The sequence below is a fragment of the Nannospalax galili genome, unplaced genomic scaffold, assembly GCF_000622305.1.
Source record: "Nannospalax galili isolate Female #2095 unplaced genomic scaffold, S.galili_v1.0 scaffold1023, whole genome shotgun sequence".
In the NCBI taxonomy this organism is placed as follows: Eukaryota; Metazoa; Chordata; class Mammalia; order Rodentia; family Spalacidae; genus Nannospalax; species Nannospalax galili.
In genome coordinates this window covers 737,460-756,572 of record NW_008349234.1, presented here as the reverse complement: position 1 = coordinate 756,572, position 19,113 = coordinate 737,460, and the positions used below count along the sequence as shown (strand labels likewise).

General features: G+C 41.2%; 1 protein-coding gene across 6 annotated transcripts in view; it reads left to right on the top strand.

Annotated features, from left to right (window-relative positions):
* Nucleotides 1–19,113, top strand: part of Map3k3 (mitogen-activated protein kinase kinase kinase 3) — an 83,118-nt gene that overhangs the window by 34,687 nt on the left and 29,318 nt on the right. For all 6 annotated transcript variants that reach the window (XM_008846599.2, XM_029570158.1, XM_008846597.3 and 3 more), the window contains 3 exons: nt 621–720; nt 10,668–10,781; nt 16,639–16,759. In XM_008846599.2, the coding sequence (XP_008844821.1) occupies nt 621–720; nt 10,668–10,781; nt 16,639–16,759 (335 nt within the window). The remainder of the gene's footprint in view (nt 1–620; nt 721–10,667; nt 10,782–16,638; nt 16,760–19,113) is intronic.

The window sequence follows — 19,113 nt, the reverse complement described above, 5'->3', positions numbered from 1 at the left end:
AGGGTCTCCCTGCAGCCCCAGCTGTCCTGGAACTCACTATATAGACCAGACCAGCCTTGAACTCACAGAGAGCCGCCTGCCTCTGCCTCCCAAGTGCTGGGACTAAAGGTGTGCGCCACCACGCTCAACCAATATATATAATTTTTGTATATGAAAAATGACTGACCATCAGCAGTCCCATGTAATTCATCCTAGTACATCTACTAAAGATTTTTATTATGAGCCAGATGTGGTGACTCAGGCCTATAATCCCAGCACTTGGTAGGTAGAGGCAAGAGGGTCTGAAGTCCTTGGTTATCTTTGGCTACATAGCAAGGTCAAGGTCAGCCTGGGCTACATGAGACCCTATCTCAAAAAGCCCCCAACCCCAAATCCCTAAGGTCCAAGCTAAGATGAGAAGATGAATGGTTGGCATTAAGCAGTGCTTATGAAAATGCCTGTTAACCCTGAAAGATACAGGTGAAAAGGTAAAGGTAGACAACAGATGAAAAAGATACAATAGGAAGATAAATTAAAGGAAAACAGGACTACTCTATGTTGAGAAGACTGGGAAATAGACTCAGCTCGTTACTTTCTAAATTTTAAATATATAGTTAACCAGCCTTCTTGGTGTCTTTCAGAATCATAGCATTCAGCCGGCCTGTGAGATATGAAGATGTGGAGCACAAGGTGACAACAGTATTTGGGCAGCCTCTTGATTTACATTATATGAATAATGAGGTGAGAAAAATGGATGGGAACACCAAAAGGGACAGTGGTGTGCATTTTTCGCTCTTCTTAACTGATTATTTTTAGTTTGTTTCTTTAATATCATCTGCAGGTTTTTATTTTCTGGAGCCTCTTGTTAATTGCAACAGCTCTGCAATTTCTATTTTTTTCTACATGAGAAATTATATCCTCTTACTAATTTAGTACAAGAACATTGAATATTCCATGGTGGGATAAGATATGGTACCAGGGCTGGAGATGGCTCAGTGATTAAGAGCACTGGCTGCTCTTGCAGAAGACCTCCCAGCACCCACATGGGATCTGTATAGCTCTAGTTCCAGGGGATCCAACACCCTCTTTAGGCCTCTGAAAGCACTGCATGCACATGGTGCACATACATATATGCAGGCAAAACACTCATACACAAAATAAAAAAAGTAAATAAAATCCTAGATTTAAAAAAGTATCCAGTTAAGTGTAAAAAGGGGGTAGTTAAATGGTAGGGGTGGGGGAGAAGGAGGGCTATACAAAGAGCTATGGGAATAAAGGGAAGAAGGAGATCAAGAGAGGTGGGACCATAGCAGACAGAAATTATCAAGGGAGAAATGAGGAAAATGGGGACACTTTAAATGGGGAGGGCGGGAGGGAGGATAACACAGGGAGAGAAATAGGATAGATAAATAGCGACTAGCTAGTAACTTCTGTGGCATTGCATGACATGGGTGCACTCACATACATGCAGGCAATACATCCTTACACATAAAATAAAAATAATAAATAAAAAAAATATTAAAAAACAAGAGGAAATTGTATTAGTCCAAAAACCTACTGGAAAATTACACATATCTCTACATGAGTGTGTGAGTATAGGTGAAGATTACATAACAAGAAACAGTGTCAGACAGGAGAAACCTTTCTTTGAGTTGTTGGCCAGGGTAGCCCAAGAGACTCCCAAAATTATACAGGCTACTGGTACAGCCCTTGATTGCCTTCCAGAACTTGATGGTAAGATCCTATTGCTGAAGACAGGACATACTTTGGACACAGGATTTGGAGCAATGGAGCTAGAACTGTCCTAGAAGCTACCTCCCCTGAAGGCTAGCTCTCATAACTTTGGAGAGCACTACGCAAGCTGCTAAGGGAGAACATCAATCAATGGTCCAGCCCAGCTTCAAAACCACATCAGTGACCAGCACAGCAAACAACATTGGTGCAGAAGTGGCACTTTTATCTTGGAGGTTATCAACAGCTACCTAATTGGACTTAAAGCCCACTCAATGGGAAGAAACTCATGTGTGGTACTGTAAACCTAGCCAAATGCACATAGCTGGAGAGGTCATAGATCTTAGAGAAAACAAGGCTGTCACAGAATTCCACAACTGGTCATACACAGATTGTCTTTGAATTGCCCAAGTCTAAGTGGCACATCTAGGATGCAACCTCTACACCCAAGCCTCATGGAACATAGAATAAGGGATGAAGAGAACACTAATGCCATCTTTCAACTCTCATCAGTGAAGCACCCTCAAGCAGCAGAGGTCCAGGAACACAAAAGGTCACAAATGGGCTAAAATGCAGAGAATAACAGTCTGCAGAGTATGGGTTATTGGACAGGACTCCTATATTAAAATCCACCCACCCAGGGATCAGGGACCATTGTGGAAGAGGGGGCGGGAAGACTAGGAGCCAGGGAGGTGGGGCATGACCATATGGAAATAGTCCTACAGGTGCCTGGGACCTTCTCATACAAACTTACAGTAATGGTGTCAGTATGCACAAGACCCATGTAAACTTAAGCAGACAAAAACCCAGCATAGAACGGTGGAAATGAACAGCAGGTCCCAGTCTTAGTCGAAGAGTTATTGACAGCTGATTACTGCTGGGTGAGGAAGAGGTGATCTTCTTAATGGGAAGAACTCTTGATAGGCTGACTAGATCCCAGGGGATGAACTTGCACTGAGGGACATCAGGGGACACTAACTTTACATGATAGGCCTTAACACAAATGACAGAATGTATGAACTTCAGTTGAGGGGTGCCAAAGGGGAGTGGGGGGGAAAGATGGTTTTCTGTATTTAATACACAAGAATCCAGTTAAAAAATTAAAAAAACCAAAAAGTATCAGAGCCAGGGCCTTGTATTTATTTTTATTTATGTATTTATTTTTTAAAGACAGGATCTCCCAGTAGCCCCAGTTGGCCTAAAACTCTATGTAGACCAAGCTGGTCTCAATCTCACAGAGATCCTCCTGCCTTTGCCTCCTGTGTGCTGGGATTAAAGGCATGTGCCACCACACTTGGCCCCCAAGGCTTTTTTAAAACATTTTATAAGAGTATCTTTTTTTTTTTCTTTCCAGCACATCCTTAACAAGAAGCAGAAAATTTTATCAGGGGCTGAGAGTATATGAAAAATATCTCTTGGTTACATCATCTGTTACTGTCATAAAGGCTAGATTCTTCTCTCAGAGTTTAACCTCTGATTGTAACTTGTTTCAAAAGATAGCATCTAATCCATTGATTTCTTTACTCCCTTTCCTACTAACAATACTTATTTATTCTTGCTTTTTTTTTTTTTTTGTCTTTTTGAGACAGGGTCTCTCTATAGCCCTAGCTGACCTAGAACTCACTAGTAGACCAGGCTGGTATTGAACTCACAGAGATCTGTCTGCCTCCCAAGTGCTGGTATCAGCGGTGGGTGCCACAACGCCCATTCTTGATCTTAACTTCACCCAGGAAGAAATTTTTTTGAATATTACTTTCTTTTTCCAGCTCTAAGAAAGGCTATAATTGGTTTAGGCTAGTGGTTTTCATAGCCCGAAAAGCAATGTATTTGTGTCTAGTAAGAGAGCCTGTATCTTTTGGGAATTGACTGGAGGCAGTTGATTTGAGTATTCCAGGCAAGTGCTTTACCATTGAGCCACATCCTCAGCTCCCTCGCTGTGTAGTGTTTTGTTTTTTTTTTTAATTTGTTTAAATTATGTGTTTGTGTTGGGGAATAGGGAGGCTTGTATGTGTACATGAGTGCAGGTGCCCTTGAGGTCCAGAAGAAAGCACTGGACACCTGCAGTTGGGGTAATAGGTGTTTGTGAGTTGCCTAACATGGGTGTTGGAAACTGAACTTAAGTCTTCTTGCAAGAGCAATATGTGCCCTTACTGTTAAGTCCTCTTTCCAGTTCCCTCATTGTATAGTTTTATATTTGATAAAGAATTAGAAATTTTCTCTATAGTTTAAGACTGGAAATCTATGGTTGCTAAGGGGTGTGGGGGGCCAGTTTTTTTAGACAGGATCTCAGTGTGTAGCTGAGGCTGGACTTGAACTGATGATCTTCCTGCTTTAGATTCCTAAGTGCTTTGATTGTAGGATTGTAGGTGTACACCACACCTGGCTTTAGGTACTGAGATTTTTTTTTTCTTAAATACTCCTGAATCCCCTTTCTATATAATACGTACTTGAAATAGGGTATGCTATCGAATACCTCACTAAAATAAGAAAGACCACGTGATGTCTTTCATTTGTTGTTTTTTTTGTTTGTTTTTGAGACAGGGTCTTGTTAGGTAGTGCAGATTGGCCTTGAAATTGTGATGTACTTGCCTTAGTCTCTCGTGCCATGTACCCAGTGAATTTTTGTTTTTTAGATAAATTTTCAAAATAGAGCAAATTTGAAAAGTAAATCACTAACTCTATAGTAAATAGATGGTACAGTTGTAAATCTTTTTTGTCTTTTTTTTTTTTTCTGGAGCTGAGGACTGAACCCAGGGCCTTGCGCTTGCTAGGCAAGCGCTCTACCTCTGAGCTAAATCTCCAGCCCCAGCAGTTGTAAATCTTTTAAGGCATATAAACAAGGATATTTTAGATATAATATATGTAACTCCTTTAAAATATGAATATATAGGACTTACAAAATTTCATATAAGACACCTTCAGTGACTACATAAGAAACTAAGGCCAAAGTCGCCAAGCTCATTAGCATCAAAGAAGTAAAGTCTTTTCTGGGTGACTTAGTACCTTTTTTTTTTTTTTTTTTTTCCCCCCGTTCCGTTTTGTTGAGACAGGATCTCCTTGTAGCCCCAGCTGACCTGGAGCTCACTATGTAGATTAGGCTGGCCATGAACTCACAGAGATCCCCCTGCCTCTGCCTCCCAGTGCTGGGACTAAAGGTGTGCACCACCATGCCCTGCATGACCTAGTACTTTTTTTTTTTCCTCTTTCAGACGTTTCCATTAAGAATTTCAGATACAGCCAGGCGTGGGGGCTTGTGCCTTTAGTCCCAGCACTTGGGAGGCAGAGGCAGGTAGATCTTGTGAGTTCAAGGACAGCCTGGCTCCAGGCCAACCAGAGCTGTACAATGAGACCTTGGTTTTTTTTTTGTTTGTTTGTTTGTTTTGTTTTTTTAAAGAAGAAACCCAGATGTTGGGAGCTGGGGAGATGGCTCAATTATTAAAGTGCTTGGTTCATAAGCATGAGGATCTGAGTTCAGATCCCCAGTACCCACACTAAAAGGTCAGGTGTGTGGGCATGTGCTTGTAATCCTAGTGCTGGTGAGGCAGAAACAGGAGAATCACAGGGTTGGTGGCCAGCCAATCTAGCCAAGTCAGTAAGTTTCAGGTTCAGTGAAAAACTCTCAAGAAAATGTGGTGGAGAGCAATTAAGGAAGGCATCCAATATTGACCTCTGATCTCCACATACATGTGTGTAAATGCCTCACTACCACATGTATACATGCCTACATCCATACAACAACTTCAAATGTCCCTTAAGCCACCACCCCCCTGCCTCTGTATGCCAAGTATACCATCCTATCTGGCTTTTATTTTCAAACTCTTTCCAATAAAGTCACTGCTCAGAATGTTACTACCTTATTTATTGGAAATACCTCAATTCCTTTCTTTTCTTCTCCCTCTGAACTCTGTAAGGATTTGAGAATACTAAATGAGAAATCAATTATAGTTTAATTTGTATTTTTGTAGTAATGGTTGATTGAGCTATAATTCAATTACTGTAAAATTCAAACTTTTAAAGTATAAGATTCAACCAGGAGTGGTAATGCACGCCTTTAATCTCAATATTTGGGAGGCAGAGGCAGGTAGGTCTCTGTGAGTTCAAGGCCAGCCTGGTCTATATAGTGAGTTACAAGCCAGCCAGTGCTACATAGTAAGACCCTGTCCCAAAAATTAATTAATTAATTAATTAATTGATCGATTGATTAATACACTGGAAAGATGATGCAGCAGTTAAGAGCACTGGTTTCTTTTGCAGAGGACCCAGGTTCAGTTCCCAGCACCCACATAGCAGCTAACAACCAACAGTAACTCCAGTTCCAGGGGGGGTCTGATGCCCTCTTCTGGCCTCCATGGGCATTGCACACACTTCGTGCACCTACATGCAGGAAAAGCACGCATACATAAAATAAACATAAATTTAAAAAATAGATTGTATCAGATTCAGTGAGGTTAATATTATATTCATAGAGTTGTGCAGCTAATACCACCTGCTAATTCCAAAGCATTTTCATCACCCAAAGATTTATGCCTGTTACCTCTCCTTCTCCGGTCTCCCCTCTCCCCAGATCTTAGCAACCATTATCCACTTTCACTGTTTTTGGATTGTTTGTTCTGAATATTTCATGTACATGAAATCATACAGTATGTAGCCTTTTTTGTGTCTGACTTCTTCCACTAAGCCTGTGTTTTCAAAGGTCATGTGTCAACACATTTTTTTTGTTGTTGTTATTTTATTTTTGAGACAGTCTCCCTGTAGCTAGCCTAGAACTCACTATGTAGACTAAGCTGGCCTTGAACTCAGAGATCCGCCTGCCTCTGCCTCCAGAGTGCTGGGATTAAAGGTGTAAGCCACCATTCCCAGCTTAATTATTTTTTTTAATATTTTGTTTATTAGTTTCATTTTATGTGTATGAGTGTATTTCCTGCATGTATGTAAGTGCACCCATGTAGTGCAGTGCCCCAAGGTCAAAAGAGGTCATTGGATTGCCCTGGAACTGGAATTACAGACAGTCATTAACCACCACGTGGGTGCTGGGAATAGAACCTGGGTCCTCTGCAAGAGCAGCCAGTGCTCTTAACCACTGAGCCATCTCTTCAACCCCATTATTCCTTTTTCTAAAGATATTTTTATTATTTATTATTATATGTGTATGAGTGTATTGCCTGCATTTGTGTAAAAGTGGACCCATGTTGTGCAGTGCCTGTAGAGGTCAGAAGAGGGTGTTGGGTCCCCTGGAACTAGAGTTATGGATGATTGTTATCTGCCATGTGGGTGCTGGGACTTGAACCTGGGTCATCTACAAGAACAGCCAGTGCTCTTAACTACTCAGCTATCTCTCCAGCCCTACTTCATTATTCTTTATTGATGAATAGTGTTCAGTTATATGAATATATAATACTTTTTATATATCCATAGAGTTGATTTCAGATTTTGGTGATTATAAATATTGTTTCTATGAACATTTCTACCATGTTTTATATGAACATATGTATCTGGTGCTTTTCTCTATCAGTAGAATTCCTAGGTCATATAGCAACTTTTAAACTTTTCTTTAACTTCCCAACCTTTCTGTGATATCTGCACAATTATACATTCCTACCAGCAGTGTTTGAGAACTGAAATTTCTCCACCACCCTTACCATCACTTATTTCTTGTCTTGCTCTTCCTCTCCCTGTCCTCCCATGGTCTCCCTTCATGATATGCAAGCACTCTCACTGAGCTACAGTTTCTCAAGTGCAGGAATTACAAGTGTAAGCCACACCAGGCTCCCGTTTCTGTTTTCAGTTTAGTTTTTTTTTTTCTTTTTTTTTCTTTTTTTTTCTTTTTTTTTCTTTTTTTTTGAGACAGAATCTCACTGTGTAGCCTTGGCTGGCCTGGAACTTGCTGTATCAACCAGACTGGCCTTGGATTTGTACTATCACATCCAGCTCCTTTTCCTCTTTCTTCCTTTCTTTCTTTCTTTCTTTCTTTCTTTCTTTCTTTCTTTCTTCCTTCCTTCCTTCCTTCCTTCCTTCCTTTCTTTCTTTCTTTCCTTCCTTCCTTTCTTTATTTCTCTTTTTCTTTCCTTCTTTCTTTTCTTTGGTAGCTGTTTTGAGAAAGGATCTCACTAATTGGCATTGGATATCCTAAATGCTGGGATTAAAGGCATGCACCTTCACCCTTGGCTCCAGTGATTTCTTCCAGCTTCAAACAAACTTCATCTGTTTCTCTTGCTTTCTTTTCTTTCTTTTGGTTTTCATAGAGCTCAGGCTGGTCTTTGAACTTCTGATCCTACTGTGTCCACTTCCCCAGTGCTGAGTTTACAGGTATGTGCCCCACTATGCTCTGTTTATACAGTGTTGGGGATCAAATCTAGGGGCTTTCTCACATGCTAGGCAACCACACTACTGATTAAGCTACATCTCCAGCCCTGTTACTTATTTCTATTTTGCCTGTCACTCAGAAAAGATTTTTCTTTTTGGTTTTTTTTGAGGCAGGGTCTCCCTGAAGCCCTAGCTGGCCTGCATTCGCTATGGAGACCAGGCTGGCCTCGAACTCTCAGAGATCCGCCTTGCCTCTGCCTCCCCAGTGCTGGGATTAAAGGCGTGTGCCTGGCCAGGAAAGAATTTTTTGCAATATGATATGAAGTGTAAAACATTCCTCCCTGTTACCTCAGCCAGTCTGAAGAGATCCGCCTGCCTCTGACTCCCAACTTCTGGGATTAAACACACCCAGCCTTGATTTTTGGTTTTATCACACATGTGTAAGTTCTGACATTTGCTAGGTCCTAGGCAAAGAATAATCTTTCAATATTAAGTACTTGGATTAGAGAGAATGGTTCAGTGGGTAAAACGCTTACTCTACAAGTTTGAGGACCAAGTTTAAATCTCCAGAACCTATGTAAAACCAGGTACAATAGTATGTGTCTAACCCTGGTGCTCCTACAGTGAAATGGAAGGGAAGATGGGAGAATCCCCTGAAGCTCACAGGGCAGCTAGCCTGGCTTACATGGCAGCAAACAACAAAGAGATTGTTTCAAGCACAGTAGAAGGTGAGGAATGACACTTGAGCTTGTGTTCTGACCTCCACATATGTATTGTGGCATGTGCATGCCTGTGCTTACACACAAATGTGTGCATGCAAACACATGCAAACGTACATCAAACACACATCATACAATTTTATTTTAATTAACTACTCATAATATCCTCTTCATTTAACATTGTGGTTTATCTGTACCCTCAAATACCTTCTGTTTAATAATTAAATGGAATGAGAACAGAGGCGGTAGTTTCCAGGTTCTAGTCACTGACTTTGACTTTAAATATTATAATATTAAAAGCCAGGCATGGTGGCACAAGGCTTTAGTCCCAGCACTCAGGAGGCAGAGGCGGGCGGATCTCTGTGAGTTCAAGGCCAGCCTGGTCTACATAGTGAGTTCCAGGCCAGCTGGGGTTACAGGGAGACCCTGTGTCAAAAAGACCAAAAAGAAAAGAAAAAAATGTTATAGTTATATATATATTAAGCATTATTATATATTATGATATTAAACAGTGCTGACTAGTCTAAATTTCTATTCTTAAATGAATAATGGTTGTCATCCTCTGTCTATCCTTCTATCCATCCAGTGCCTTTTCTTAAAGTCAGTACCATTGGAGATAGGGTGGGACTGCTTAATTTGGTTAAAAAAAAAAATGGTGGCAGCTATAAGTAATTGTTTTGGGATTTGGTGCTTTGGACTGAAAGGTGTATTTATTTGTTGTGTTTTATTTATTTATTTTTTTGACACAGAGCCTTGCTGTAAAGTCCAGGCTATCCTCAAGCTCACAGTGCTTCTCCGGCTTGAGTCTTCCTAATGATGGAATTACTGACATGTGCTACCATATCCAATTTAAAGGGTACTTTCAAAAAGGAAACTCTTAGAAAATATTTCAAAACAACGTAGTAAGAGCCAGGCAAGGTGGCACCTGCATGTAATCCTGGCACTCATGAGTCTGAGGTAGGAAGATCTTGACTTTGAAACCAGCTTGAGCTATATAACCAGATCTTACCTGAGAAACAACCAAACAATCTCCCACTCCCAAAACAAAAACAAAGTACTAAGCTGTACTACATCATAAACTAAAAAACATTATTCTAACCAGGCTTGATGGCACATGTCTTTAATCCAGAACTCAGAAAACTGAGATAAGAGGATCATGAGTTCAAGTCTAGTCTGGGCTATTAAGACCCTTTCTGAAAATCAGAACAAGACAAAATAAAACCAGTCAGTGTGAAACTTTGTTATTGTTGCTGTTTTATTGAGACAGGGTCTCACTGTTACAGCCCAGGCTAACTTGAAACTCACTATATAGCCCAGGCTGGCCTTGAACTTAAGGTAATTAACCCTTCCTAGTCCTGGGATGATAGATATGCATCACCATTTCTGGCTTAAGGCCAAAGCTTTAAGAATTGAATTGACAGGTTAGAGAGATGGTTCAGCCAATAAGAGCACTTGTAGAAGACTCTAGTTTGGTTCCTGGCATCCATATTGGGCAGCCCACAGATGTCTGTAACTCCAGTTCCATGGGATCCAGTGCCCCCTTCTATCCTCTCTGGGCACTTGCACACATGTGGCAAACATATGCACTCAGGTCTATACACAAATGTTTAAAAATAAAAAAATCTGTAGAGATAGAAAATAGGCTGTTGGCTGCCTGGTGCTAGAGGGAGGACAAGAGATCTCTGAAGTGATAGCAGTCTCTTAAGATTGAAAAGTTGTAATGGTTGCACAACTCTATAAAGCTATTTACAAATTATTGTATACTTTGAGAAAAAAATCTCTTATGATTTCAATTAGGTCTTTTAAGATCCCATTGAATCTAATGATAATTGTTTTTCTCTAAACATATTTTTAGTTTTTATTTTGTTTAGTTTTACAAACTAAATCATTGAGTTAGTATTTTGTATGATTTCCTTCTGTGTCCTGTTGTTGTAGCTCTCCATCCTGTTGAAAAACCAAGATGATCTTGATAAAGCTATTGACATTTTGGATAGAAGTTCAACCATGAAAAGCCTTAGGATATTGCTGTTATCCCAGGACAGAAACCATGTAAGTAGCTCCTTGTCATGGCCCAGCAACTGAAGACAAAGCCTATGTTCCTTCAGTCTTGCCTTTCTTACCTAACAGAATTTTGTGTTTCTTAGCCACTGCCAAAATGAGAGTATGAAGTTCAGCCCAGACGTGTTAGTAATAAGTGAGCCTTCTGCATTTGATTTCACTGGAAGCCAGATTGTCAGGGTCAGTTATAAAGAAGGTTATTTGGCTAATTGTGCAAGAGGAAGGAAAATACTTTGTGATAAAGGAGAAATTTTTTTTCTGCATCTATGTATGTTCCTTCAATTAGATTTTGACCCCACCAAGAGAGAGATGCTTAGTGTAGGGGTTAGCAAAGGCTTCCAAGAATTTGAGGATATTTATGTTTTATGAACCCAACTCCCACAACTCACTAGCTTTCCCTTGCCTTTGAGATACATGGGAAATGCACTTTTTCTCCTGTTCATTGGAAAAAATGATTATGGTTGGAGGGCTGCTTGCATCCTTTACCATGTGTCAGAGAATTACCTCTTACCCAGTTTCCCCTATGGACTTGTCCCTCAGGGCATACATTTTGTGAGAATGCTTGAATCTTGACCTGTACTCTTAATCACTGAGTTCCCTACCAGTTTTCAGATGCATGTGGTTGAAGATTTTTTGGCACCCTTTTCTTTCCTTATAATTAAAGACAACTTGCCAGGTGTGGTGGCGCACGCCTTTAGTCCCAGCACTAGGGAGGCAGAGGCAGGCGGATCTCTGTGAGTTCAAGGCCAGCCTGGTCTACATAGTGACTCCAGGACAGCTGGGGCTACAGGGAGACCCTGTCTCAAAAAGACCAAAAAAAAAAAAAAAAAAAGTATAATTAAAGACCAACTGTCTCTGAACAGCTAGGATGATTATATGAGAACTCTGGACATACCATACCAGAATAGAGTTTAGATGGACTAGCCCTCCTGCTGCCCATTTATTTTTTCAAAGATGATTTCAGGGTTGTACTGAACTAGTGATATGAGGGAGAATGCAGCTAAAAAAACTATATATTAAAGATGTCTTCCTCTAATATTACAGAAATGCAATATTACAAAGAGAAGTCTGCCTGATCCCAAATACTTTGGGAAGTATTCTGAAGTAGATATATACCATTTCATTTTTATGTTCAAGTTACTCACCTGCTTCTTACTGTCCTTCCTTACTTATCATGTAAGATCTATATTTTAAAGTTAGAAGGTCAGTATACATTTTTATGGAGTTTAAAAGCAAAGCATTTTACTTGATCCTATCACCATAACACATTTATTGGTTTAGAGGTTTGCATGTACCTCTTCAGATTTTGGCCTGGTGTATACATACTTTATGTAAATGATATCAATGCTATGCCTTCCAAGTCTCTAACATATTTTTTACTTACTATCGTTATGAACGTATTATCCCTTTTTTTTTGGTCTTTTTGAGACAGGGTCTCTCTGTGCTGGGATTAGACGCATGCACCACCACGCCCAGCAAACATACTGTTCTTATACCTAATCTTTATAGTTATAATTTATAATGATGCATAATTCCCTTGACTAGATATACCATAATTGCATATATAACCCTTTACTTTATTTGAAAAAAAAATTTTTTTTTTTGGTCTTTTTGAGACAGGGACTTCCTATAGCCCCAACTAGCCTGGAACTTGCTATGTAGTCCTGGCTGGCCTCGATCTCATAGAGATCTGCCTGCTTCTGCCAGCCGAGTACTTATATTAAAGCTGTGTGCCTCCATACCAGGCAGTGCAGTCTTTCTGTAATGGCTTCCTTAACTGAACCAAGACTTCTTAATAAACAAAAGAATTGTGATTAAAAAAAAAAAAAAGTTACTTCGTGCTCAGGAATCCTCACATCTAAGACCTTGCTTCTCTTAACAATCTATGATGAAATGTCAGTTTGGGGGCTGGGAAGATGGCTCAGGTAAAGTGCTTGCCATTCAACTACAAGGACTTGAGTTCAGGTCCTCAGACCATGTGAAAAAAAGTCAGGCATGGCACTATGTACCTATAACCTTACTGTTGGGAGACCAGAGACAGGTGAATCCCAGAAGCTCACTGCCCAGCCAGCCTAGTCAAATCAGATTCAAAGAGAAACCCTATCTCAAATAAAAAGTGGAGTGGGTGAGTTGGCTTGGTAGGTAAAGGTGCTTGCCACCAAGCCTCATAACCTGAGTTCAGTTCCCCAGGATCCATATGGTGAAAAGAGAGAATTTACTTCCAGAAGTTGTCCTCTGACACCATGGCATGCAAACTCCCTCGCACATACACATACACACAAAATAATTTTTTTTAAGTCAAAAAGAAATAAAAGTGGAGGGTGGCAACATATCTCAGGAGGTAAAGGTACTTACTGCCAAACCTGGTGACCTGAGTTTGATTCCTGGAGCCCACATTACTGATACAAGTTATCCTCTGACCTCTACACATACACACATGTAAACAAGTGAATGGTTTTAAGGAAGGAAGGAAGGTGGACAGTGATCAAGGAAAGACACCCACTATCAACCCTCAGCCTCCATATGCATGCACACGTCCACACTAACAAGTATATACCAAGAAAAATGAAGTAGCAGTTTTGTTCTTTTATTTTCCTACTTTTCATGAACCATTTTTTTTAAATATGAAAAGTGAAATGTAAAAATAAACTGGATGGACTGAGGCTTGTAGCTAGCTGAGTAATAGAGCACTTGTGCAGGCACTTGTGTGACCCCTAGCACCACCCAAATAGAAAAAAAATGAATACTTATAAACTATAAACCTCTAGTTTGTATTGTTATATTCAGTAGATACAAAGTTTTGCTTCCAAATTGTTGTAAATTTTCTCAAGGATTGCTTTCCATCTCTGACATTACCTGATGGAGGACTAGTATGCTACCTGTTGGTGGACTGGCACCAGACCAGTGATGATACATGAAGTACACTGTTCCAGGATACTGTATCATCTGGTCTTCAGTTCCTGTCACTGATAAATGTTGGCTACTTTGCTGCTCCTCTTTTAATCTTCATTTTTAGCAGTTGCCTCATCTACTTTTGTTACTACGTATTCTCTCTTGCCCTCCCTCACTCCCTCTTTATCTTGAGATGGTCTCTAGCTCAGGCTTAGTTGGAACTCACTGTGTAGCTGAGGATGACCTTAAACTTTTATTATTTATTTTTATTTTATATGTATGAGTGTTTTATTTGCATGTATATAAGTACATCTGTGCTGTATAAAACCCACAGAGGCCAGAAGAGGGCAGGGGATCCCCTAGAACTGGAGTTATACTGTTTTTAGCTAACATGTGGGTGCTGGGAATCAAAGCCCAGTCCTCTGCAAGTGCAACCAGTGCTCTTAACTGCTGAGCAATCTCTTTATACGTATGAGTGTTTTGTCTGTATGTATGTACATGCCCCTGTGTCATACAATGCCCAGAGACCTGAGAGGGTGTCAGATCCCCTGGAACTGGAGTTATAGACAGTTGTTAGCTGCCATATGGGTGCTGGGAACCAAACCTGGGTCGTCTGGAAGAGCGGTCAATGTTCCTAACCACTGAGCCACTTTCCAGCCTCAGACCTTGAACTTCTCGAGCCTACAGTTTCCACCTTCTGAGTGCTGTTGCAGGTGTGCACCACCATGCCCAGTTTTACATGGTGCTAAGGCTTTTTGCAAGCACTTTACCAACCGAGCTTTTAGACTTTAAAGCTGAATGTTTAGAGTATATGTTCTTTGATACATTTCAAATTCATGCTGCCAAGATTTGGTGAATTCCCACTATGTGAAAGGTCTTGCGTCTAAGCACGTGACCTTGGGGACTCATGCAGCTCTTTCCCTAACTGCAGGGCTGAAGCCCCTCCTTGCCCTTCCCCAGTATGTGGGTTTGGCTGTTTTTTCCTTTCTGACTCTCAGCAGAGAGCTATTGCACATCTGAGACTTCAGCAAGAACGTTCACTTCCCCTTGTTTCTGACTTCCTGTTAGAGCAAGGCAGTTTGTCAAGACAGCCCTACATGTGATAAAGTCTGGCATGGGGAGACTAGAGAAGGCTGTCTGGCAGCTGAATTTGCCCCTGAAAGTGGGAAGCCTTTTTCCTGAAGGACAGGATATAGAAATTGTTTATATGGGATTTTTTTTTCTTTTTAAAAATATTTTATTATTTTGATTTTGTGTGTTAGTGTATTGCCTGCATGTAAGTGCACCGTGTTGTGCAGTGCCTGCGGAGGTCAGATCCCCTGGAACTGGAGTTAGGGATGGTGGTTAGCCACCATGTGGGTGTTGGGAATCAAACCCGGGTCCTCAGCAAGAGCAGCCACATTTTTTTCTTAATGGGAGCTGGAAGAGATACAGAGCAACAAGAAGAAGATTTTCCCCAAACTGTAGCTGAATCCTGAGTTCACTCTGAGGTGCTCTGCTTACTTTGTTTTTTGTCACATCCTGGTATCACTTGCTTACCTTTGGTGTGTTCAGTTTTAAGCTTTCTCAGTGTAATGGCTACACATTCACACCCTTCTCCCATTATTTTGATTTTTTCACCTGGTGGCTCCCCTGGGTTAGTGCAAAGGTGAGTGCAAGGTGGCTACCGACCCTGTTCTGAGGTCCTTGACCTCCAGCTGAATGGAGCCTTGACAGATTTTCCCAGTTGAGCATGATCCTGAGATATGATACATAATGAGCCCTGATACTTTGAAGTGGCTGAGATCTTCTTCCTGTAATTTTTAGGGAATGATTATGTTTGTTTGGGAAGTGGCATATTGAGCTCTGTGTGTGTGCGTGTGTGTGTGTGTGTGTGTGCGTGCGTGCGTGCGTGCGTGCGTGTGTGCGTGCGTGCGTGCGTGCGCGCGCACAAGTGTACAGAGGCCAGAGGAGTACGTCTGGTTTCCTGCTCTGTCATACTCCATTTTATTTCTTTGAAATAGGGTCTCTCACTGAACCTGGAGCTAGGCTAGTTGCCAGCAAGCCCTAGCACTCCTGTCTGCATCCCCCTCATCCCCAATTCTGGGGTTGCAGGTGCACACATGACCATGTCTGACTCTTTCCATGGGTACTGGAATCAAATTCAGGTACTTAGGCTGGCATAGCAAGCACTCTTACTTACTGAGCTATCTCTTCAATCTCCCGAGCTACTTTTTGAAGTACGTAATTAGCCAAGCATCGTAATACATGCTTACATTCTAAGTATTTAGTCATGCATCTGAGGCAGGAAGATCCTAAGTTCAAGGCCAACTTGGGATACCTAATAAGACCTTATCGCAAAAAGGAAAAACGTGGGGCTGGAGAGTTGGCCCAGAGGTTAAGAGCACTTGCTACTCTTAGGTTCCCAGCACCCACATGGTGACTCACAACTGTCTGTAACTCCAGTTCTCATGGTTCCAGCACCCTCTTCTGACTTCTGTGTACACATGTGGTACACATACGTACATGCATGCAAACACTCATACACATAATTTTTTAAAAATTTTGTGGGGCAGGGAAGTTGTCGTCATTGTCTCTTCTGTCTCCCTCTCAGCAGGTGATCTTACTGCTGAAATAATTTCCTGCAATTCTTTCTAAGCTCACTGGAGAATTTTATGAGAGGGTATTTGCTGCTCTTTCCTTGGCAGATTATTGAAGGAATGACTGTTATTTTTCTGTGTATGGGTCATCACTCATTAAAGTGGGGCATCAGGTTTTAGTGCTTATATATCATTGAAGCTGTAAAACTACATCAAGCAAATACTGATTATGGGTTGAGCTTTGGGGAAAAGCCCAGTAGCTTATCTATTAAAAGTATGAAGGTAGCTGAGTGTAAGGAGTCCTAAGGAAAGGCTAAGAGCATTTATCGACCTGTCTATGTAAAGATCTGGCTCATCTTTTTTCTCTTTTCTTACAGACCAGTTCCTCTCCCCACTCTGGGGTGTCCAGGCAGGTGCGGATCAAGGCTTCCCAGTCCGCAGGGGATATAAATACCATCTACCAAGCCTCTGAACCCAGAAGCAGGCACCTCTCTGTCAGTGAGTATTGCACGCCTTTTCTTCCTCATCCTAGCTTATTGGATGTGCTTATATTTAAAATATTGAACATCTCGCTGGGTGTGGTGGTGCACGCCTTTAGTCCCAGCACTCGGGAGGCAGAGGCTGGCAGATCTCTGTGAGTTCAAGGCCATTTTAAAAGTGTAGTGACCCTTGTGTTAGATATTTGTGCTTGCCCTTCTAAGAACTCTACTTAAAACCAAGATATTTCTGATCTTCCTAAAATTTAGCTGTTCAAGATTGTAATCTTCATTTTCCTAATAAAGCAGTTATTTAACTTAAAAAAAAAAAAGAAGATAGCCGGGCATGGTGGCGCACGCCCTTAATCCCAGTACTCAGGAGCCAGAGACAGGCGGATCTCTGTGAGTTCAAGGCCAGCCTGGTCTACATAGTGAGTTCCAGGACATCTGGGGCTACAGGGAGATCCTGTCTCAAAAAGACAAAAAACAAATCAAATCTATTAAACAGACATTAAATACATATTGACTGTTACTCTGTGCAGAGTAATACTCTTCTTTATTTGGGAAGGAGGAGTGATGAAATAACTGGAATAGTATCTTGACCTTTGAGAATCATACAATATTATGATAATGGCACGATTAATTTTTTTTTTTTTTTGGTCTTTGAGACAGGGTCTCTCTGTAGACCTAGCTGGCCTGGAACTCACCATGTAGACCAAGCTGGCCTTGAACTCACAGAGATGCGCCTGCCTCGCCTGCCTCTGCCTCCCGAGTGCTGGGATTAAAGGCGTGCACCACCACGCCTGGCTTAAATTTCCTTTTTTTATATATTTTATTTATTCTTTTTATTTTATGTGTATGAGTGTATTGCCTGCATGTATGTATATGAGTGCACCTGTGTCATGCAATGCCACGGAGGTCAGAAGAGGGCTTCGGATTCCCTTGGAACTTGAATTAAGGATGGATCATAGCCACCATGTGGGTGCTGGGAATCGAACCCAGGTTCTCTGCAAGGGTAGTCAGTGCTCTTAACCGCTGAGCCATCTCTCTAGCCCCTTTTAAACATTCCTGAGAGGGTGATCTCTTCAGACATCTAAGACTTCCAGTGGAGTCCCATTTTTTACTATTCTTTTCCCAAAGGACAGGAGACTCACATTTAGGAACCAGGTCTACACTTGTTTTGACTGCAGACTTTTTGCTTATGATTCCTGAGAAACACTTGTGCTTGGTGGAAGATGCTGGCCAGTGAAACTCTTGGAAAGTCAAACTAAGTTGACTGAGGATTCCCAGTCAGAGCATTAAAATAATATCTACAATTGAGTAACTAGCAAGAAAATTATATTACTGCTTCCAGGCTTCCCTAGGAAAGGACTAAATCATAAATCGGTCCTTTGCATTATATACCAGATACTACAATATTCCTCTAGCTACTCTTTCTCAGAGTCTGAGGAAGAAGCCCACTTCTTAATTGTGGAATTTGTATTGAGAGAAATCTGGGGGCACAGAGATGGCTCCACAGTAAACTCCTAAGAGCACCAGTGTTTGGTTCTTAGCACCCACGTTGGGTGGCTTGAAACTGCCTGTTACTCCAGCTCCAAGGGTTCCAATTTCTTCTTCTGGCCTCCATAGGCACTACATTTATGTACACATACCCATACACAAACACGCATACACATATGATCAGAAATAAAACATAACATTAAAAAGACAGTGAGAAAGAAATCTGACCTTATCAAACATTTGTGTTTGCCTACTGTTCTAATGTTTCTTAGACCCCTGCAGCCACTAGGAAGTCAAGTTTTCCCTTTCCATATGAGTAGAACTGCATCAAATTGAGGTGTTCTCTGAGGATCCTGAGCTGAGTTTGGGGGATGTGAACCTTGTTCCTGCTGTTGAACCTGTCTTTGAGTGATACACCTCCTGAGAGAGTGGCAGGAAAACTGGTTTCCTGGGGCACTGACTTTGTCCTACTGAGTAAATTCTGGAACTGAAGCACTCATACTAGATGTTTCCAAAGTGAATGTTTGTATCCAAATGAATTTCAGATTTAAATCAATAATTGGTGGATATATTTTCATAAACTAGTTGAAGAGAGAGAGCCAGTACTCCAGCAAAGGCCCTGTGCAGAAATATCCCTAAATTTGAGTTTCACAGGCCAGCCTGTGAAATTGCCAACTTGGCTCATTTTCAAAGCCTTAAAAAAATACTGTTTAGAACATTGTAGCAACCAGCATAAAATCATAAATGTATGTAACAATATTTCTGCAGGATAGCAAGTAATAAGTAACATAATTTCAGTGAGATAGAAATAGGTAAGTCAGCCGGGCATGGTGGCACACGCCTTTAATCCCAGCACTTGGGAGGCAGAGGCGGGCG